The sequence below is a fragment of the Bombina bombina genome, chromosome 5, assembly GCF_027579735.1.
Source record: "Bombina bombina isolate aBomBom1 chromosome 5, aBomBom1.pri, whole genome shotgun sequence".
NCBI classification, from domain to species: Eukaryota; Metazoa; Chordata; class Amphibia; order Anura; family Bombinatoridae; genus Bombina; species Bombina bombina.
The window spans coordinates 728,733,073-728,739,236 of NC_069503.1; the positions used below are offsets into that span (position 1 = coordinate 728,733,073).

The 6,164-nt window shown below is 37.3% G+C and overlaps 1 protein-coding gene across 3 annotated transcripts in view; it reads left to right on the forward strand.

Annotated features, from left to right (window-relative positions):
* The first annotated feature begins 1,828 nt into the window (after positions 1 to 1,828).
* FAM8A1 (family with sequence similarity 8 member A1) overlaps positions 1,829 to 6,164 on the forward strand; it is a 79,327-nt gene continuing 74,991 nt past the window's right edge. For all 3 annotated transcript variants that reach the window (XM_053714775.1, XM_053714776.1, XM_053714777.1), the window contains exon 1: positions 1,829 to 2,181. In XM_053714775.1, coding sequence (XP_053570750.1) covers positions 1,863 to 2,181 — 319 coding nt within the window. In that variant the 5' untranslated portion in view covers positions 1,829 to 1,862. The remainder of the gene's footprint in view (positions 2,182 to 6,164) is intronic.

A 6,164-nucleotide genomic window follows, 5' to 3' on the forward strand; every position in this document is an offset into this window, starting at 1 on the left:
AGTGCCCAACCATAGCTTAGAGCAGAGCTTTCCAAACTTTTCATGTTGGTGACACACTTTGTAGACCTACATCATTTCGCGACACAGTAATTCAGTTGTATTAGCAAACAGGAGGTTAAACTAACTTGTTTTAAGAGATATGGACACATACATAAATTATATAATAACAAAATGTATTTACAAGTAACAGTAAGTATGTGCAAGAATTAAAAAACATGTTTAATAACACCAATAGCTACTTACTATTTTAATGGGCTGTATGAGGTTGATGAGATGAACACAGTTTCGGAATATTTGGTGTAATATTAGATAAAGACACTCACATTTCATCATCAAGCATTTTTAAGCTTCCACTTCCTATCCATATATCAAGGGCAGGAGCAGCAATGCACTACTGGGAGCTAGTTGCAAAGAAATCGCACTGACTTCTGACTTCAGCTCAGCATTTAAGCTGCCGCCCTCAGAGCTCTGTGAGTCCGACTGACTACTGCCCACGCTGCAAATACACTGCTGTCCCACTCACTGACTACACTTGAAGTCAGGAGCCAATTAAGGAGACTACACGTGCAGTCAGGAGCCAATGTGCCGCCAAATCTGCCAATGGTAATAGTTTCAGTTCCCACTGAGCTGTGCCAATTGGTTAAGATGATCTGTGACCCACTAGGTATCACTCACGTGTCAACCATGTGATATGCGTAGCAAGCATGTGGAAAGTCAGAAACCAAAAAACTATTTAAAAAAAATCATTTAAATTTAAAAAAAATTGTGCTGAAGCAGGGACACACCTACACACTGCTGCCGACACACTAGTGTGTCCCGACACACAGTTTGGAAAGCACTGGCTTAGAGTGTCACAAAAAATAAGGCTTACTTACCCCAGGACACTCATCTACATGTAGTAGAAAGCCAAACCAGTACTGAAACGAGAATCAGTAGAGGTCATGGTATATAAGAGTATATCGTCGATCTGAAAAGGGAGTTAAGAGATGAATCTCTACGACCGATAACAGAGAACCTATGAAATAGATCCCGTAGAAGGGACCATTGAATTCAAATAGGCAATACTCTCTTCACATCCCTCTGACATTCACTGCACACTGAGAGGAAAACCGGGCTCCAGCCTGCTGCGGAGCGCATATCAACGTAGAATCTAGCACAAACTTACTTCACCACCTCCACGGGAGGCAAAGTTTGTAAAACTGAATTGTGGGTGTGGTGAGGGGTGTATTTATAGGCATTTTGAGGTTTGGGAAACATTGCCCCTCCTGGTAGGAATGTATATCCCATACGTCACTAGCTCATGGACTCTTGCTAATTACATGAAAGAAACCAGCTACTTCATATACACAACCCCCAAAATGCAATTTTTCTCCTTCATCTTATATTCTGCAGCTGGTATAACAAGTAATTGAAAATACATACATATAAAAACAAGTTTACAGTGTACAGTCCCTTTAATTAGAGCATTGTCATTTTGCACTTACATTCAAAGATGATTGATAGATTGAAGTAGCAAACGTCTTAACTGTTTAAAAAAGAAACTATAATTTGGCACAATGTTATGGATTTATTTTACACGAAAACATAGGTATTTTTTCAGCTGCTCATCAAAAGTAAACTAATAATTACTAGATCGTTTCGTGCTACACAGTAAACGTTGGTCAACCTGTGACCTTTAGGTGTATAACGCACTAGCGGATACTAATTGGTAGTCCCTCCGTGCGTCACTCTGTAAAGCCTTCCTTAATTCTGCCTTTGATTGGCTGATGATCATTTACAGTCAAGTTTCTCAGATACTGATTGGCTACAATTTCACTGATGACGTTTCACCTAAAGATTTTATTTGAGATAGTTCGTCGGTCATGGCGGAGGAGACTGGCGGAACTGAAGAGCCTCCACAGGGGAAAGTGTCGGAGGAAGCAGGCTACCTCGGTGTAGCGTCGAAGATGACTGCAGCCGAGTATTCCCGCAGACTGCAGGAGTGGTTGTGGCAGTGTTACTGTGGGAGTCTGTGCTGGCAAAACAGCTGTACTACCGCTGCGGCTCTCGTTATGATGAATGCGGCCTCCGGCAGCACCGGAGAGCTGGGCAGGGTTACCCCGAATGGTTTACTGAGAGGGGGCACTCATACCACCAGTAACATTGCTGCTAATAATACCACGGCTGTCGCAACAGCAGCAGGTGATGTTGCACGGTGGAATGTTTGTATTTTGTGTTATTAAAATTGTTATTGGAAACCGTATACGCTTGTGATATCCAGACACACTCCAGTTTACGTTTTAAAATCTATATATACCGATTTTTCTTAAACTAACTGTAAAACAGTTTGTACTAAAAATATTGTCCGATACTAATAGCGAAAAGGAGAAAACAGCAAAACCAGTATGAGGGTTTGAAAATCTGTTTTACTTGTATAATAAATGTAATTACATAAAAAATATCAGCAACGTGAATACAGGTTTCATGGTAATGCTTGTAATGTTTTCAGTAACATGAAAGTGCAAACTTACATAGCACCTTCTAAATCTCACCTCAAAGTGTTGATTGGCGCAGAAGTGTTACATTAAAGGAACAGTACACTGTAAAATTGGTTTTTATATTAATGTATTTTCAATGACTTGTTATACCAGCTGCGGAGTATAAAATTTATGAGAAATTGCATTTTTCGTTTTGTGTATATGAAGTAACTGGTTTTGTGCTTTTAAACCACAGCCTATTACAATGGGTTGAGCTTCAGGTAATATCAGATTTCCATTATGTTATCGCTTTTATGTACACAGACTTGCTTCTTTATCTTATATTTGTCTTGAAAACCAAAGCTCAATACTTAGAGAGAACAATGGCAAATTATCATTTTATTACTTAAAGGGGCAGTAAACCTAGAAAATGTAATATAATTCTGCACATAGTGCAGAATTATATAACATTATATTAGTGCTAGCTTTATGTAACAAAATATTGCGGTGACATTTTTATTAAAAAAAGATGATTTTTCAGACTTGATTAGCCTAAGTAAACACAACCAGCAGAAGAGATTACACACTCAGTGGGGGGCATGATAGTTAAAGGGCACATAGTGCAGAATTATTTAACGTTATATTAGTGCTATCTTTATGTAACATAGTATTGACAGTGAAATTTTTATTAAAAAAAAAGCGGGTTTTTCAGACCCGCCCTCTGTGCTCTACTGAGCGGGTCTGGTTTTCCCTCAGAGCGCATCTGGGCAGCTGTCTAGTAACAGCCCGACCGTGCCATTACACTCGATGCAGCTTGCTCCTGCACTGTCTGACCGGGAGTGAGCTACATTGGGTGTAATGGCGCGATCGGGCCTGGCTGTGAATAGACAGCTGCCCAGATGCGCGCTTTTTTTTTTTTTTTTAAATAATAAAAATTTCACCGGCAAAATTGTTACATAAAGATAGCACTAATATATAATGTTATATAATTCTGCACTATGTGCAGAATTATCTAACATTATTTTCTAGGTTTACTGGCCCTTTTACTATCATGCCCCCCACTGAGAGTGTAATATCTTCTGCTGGTTGTGTTTACTTAGGCTATTCAATAGAAAATACTCAAGTATAGAAACTTTCAGTATAGGTTGGGATACCACAGGCTAAATCAGCTATTTCAAATCCCAAAAAGGAGCTACTTGTAAACAATTTAAAACACTCCAGCAGGTAAAATGAATCATTGGGAACAATTTAAAGGGGAGAACATTTTTGGGTGAACTGTCCCTTTTTAAAGAGACGGTATACTTGAAAATGTCCATTGTTTAAAAAGACAGATAATCCCTTTATTACCCATTCCACAGTTTTGCATAACCAACAGTTATATTTCTACATGTATTACCTCTGATTGCCTTGTATCTAAGCCTCTGCAGACTGCCCCCTTATCTCAGTGCTTTTGATAGACATGCAGTTTAGCCAATCAGGGCATACTCCTAAATAACTGTGGGTGTGAGCACAATGTTATCTAATATGACACTCATGAACTAGCATTGTCTAACTGTGAAAAGCTTTCAAAATGCTGAGAGATAAGAGGTGTTTAAAAATTAGTCTGAGCCTACCTAGGTTTAGGCTTTTCAAAAAGAATACCAAGAGAAGAAAGCAAATTTGATGATAAAAGTAGTTTGAAAGTTGTTTAAGATAGCATGCCCTATCTGAATCATGAAAGTTTAATTTTGACTAGACTGTCCCTTTAACTGTGTAACGCCTTTGCAGGGACTACACACGCATGTCATTATTGGAATTGCCGGGGATAAACACACAGGATTGGGACATTGCTAGTGTTACATGCTCAAACAAATTAGAGCATGTAATATTTTCATTATGTCCCTTTAAAGGGACACTGAACCCAAAATTTTTCTTTTGTGATTCAGATAGAGCATGCAATTTTTAACAACTTTCTAATTTACTCCTATTAATTTTTCTTTGTTCTCTTGCTTTCTTTATTTGAAAAAGACACCTAAGCTATTTTTTTGGTTCAGAACCATGGAAAGCACTTGTTTATTGGTAGGTGAATTTACCCACCAATCGGCAAGAACAGTGTGTTCACCAAAAAATGGGCCTGCATCTAAACTTACATTCTTGCATTTCAAATAAAGATACCAAGAGAATAAAAATAATTTAATAGGAGTAAATTAGAAAGTTGTTTAAAACTGCATGCTCTATCTGAATCACAATAGAAAAAAATTTGGGTTCAGTGTCTCTTTAAGGCACACTTTTACAGTCAGCAAGGTACACAACTATTTTACTACTTGAAATATCCTGTATTAATAACAGATTACTATCACCACCACTACTATTATTTATAAAGCATCATATTGCACAGCACAGTTTTAGCTGGTTATTTGGTGACCACTTGATAATTGTGTGTCTATATAGATGTCTGTCTCTGTCTCTCATTAACCACTCTGTAATGTACTGTGTATAAGACTATTATACTGCTTATTATATTCATTAAATATTTTGGGATCTTGTATTCCATAACCAGGCCTTTGTACTGCTCAGTGTTGTCCATTATTTGCAGAGGTACAAATCATAATATATGTTGGCTTGCATGCTTAAAGGAATATCAGTAAGTTGTACAGTCCCAAAATACTTATGCAACATAGTTTGCAAAACAATGTGTGTTTAATAATAATAGTACTTTTTTTTTTTTTTTTTTTTTTTTTTTTTTTTACATGCCCCTAGCTGGTAATCTCAGAGTATTTATCTGCTGTACAGTGTGTATGCTTTCATGCTTGAGATTGATTGATAAGCTAGCTGTTTTTATACCCTAGTCAGCATCTAGAATCCAAGATTAGTATTGAATCTGTGTTAAAGGTGATTTTGGATCAGTAATGAGGGAACTGTAGCCCTTAAATTTTTGCTTCTTGTTCCGAATATTTTGGATTGTTCTGCATATTTTTTTTTTTTATTTCCCTTTGATATTTTGCAGATGGCTTTTCTCTTTCGTTTGACAAGATGTACTGTGTGCATTTGTTCTGGGATAGAGATCTGTAGCATTTGCATAGCTGTTGGATTCCTTATAGTATTTTTTGTCACAGGGTGTATGCAAACTGTTTAAATTACTAGCAGTTGGTGTTTCTATTTGGGTTTTAAATAGCCCTTCTAAAATCACTTTTTAATGTAACATCTTGTAAATAAGTCTTATTAATAGGTAATAATACATTGTACTAGCATTTTTTTTTTAAATTAAAATATACCTGAACAAATATAACCTTGACCATTCTGTGGCTTAAAGGAATGGTAAACACTATTAGTTTAGTTTGTCACTGAATCCATTTCTAATCCTATTTTCGTCTATGTAAAATATAAAGATAATCTATAATTTACCCCTATGTTCGCCACGATCCCCCGCCGGCCCCCCTTGCAGCAATAAATCATTCTCTGACACGTCCAATGAAAATGCTTGTCTACGGGCTTGTTTGCCCACGTCATTATCTGAGACGGTAGCGTTGCGGTTACATATGCGCAAACTAAATTCCTTAGCCGCAGGTTATAAATAACAAGATGTTATTTATACACAATGCGCGTCCACAATTTTTGCGCATGCGTACTCCGCTTAATCTAAATTGTCTGGGTTTCAATGCTCATTTTTTGATAGGGGGAACATAAGTTCAACTGTGTTCTTGTGCGCTATCCGTGAATGAAGTAAAC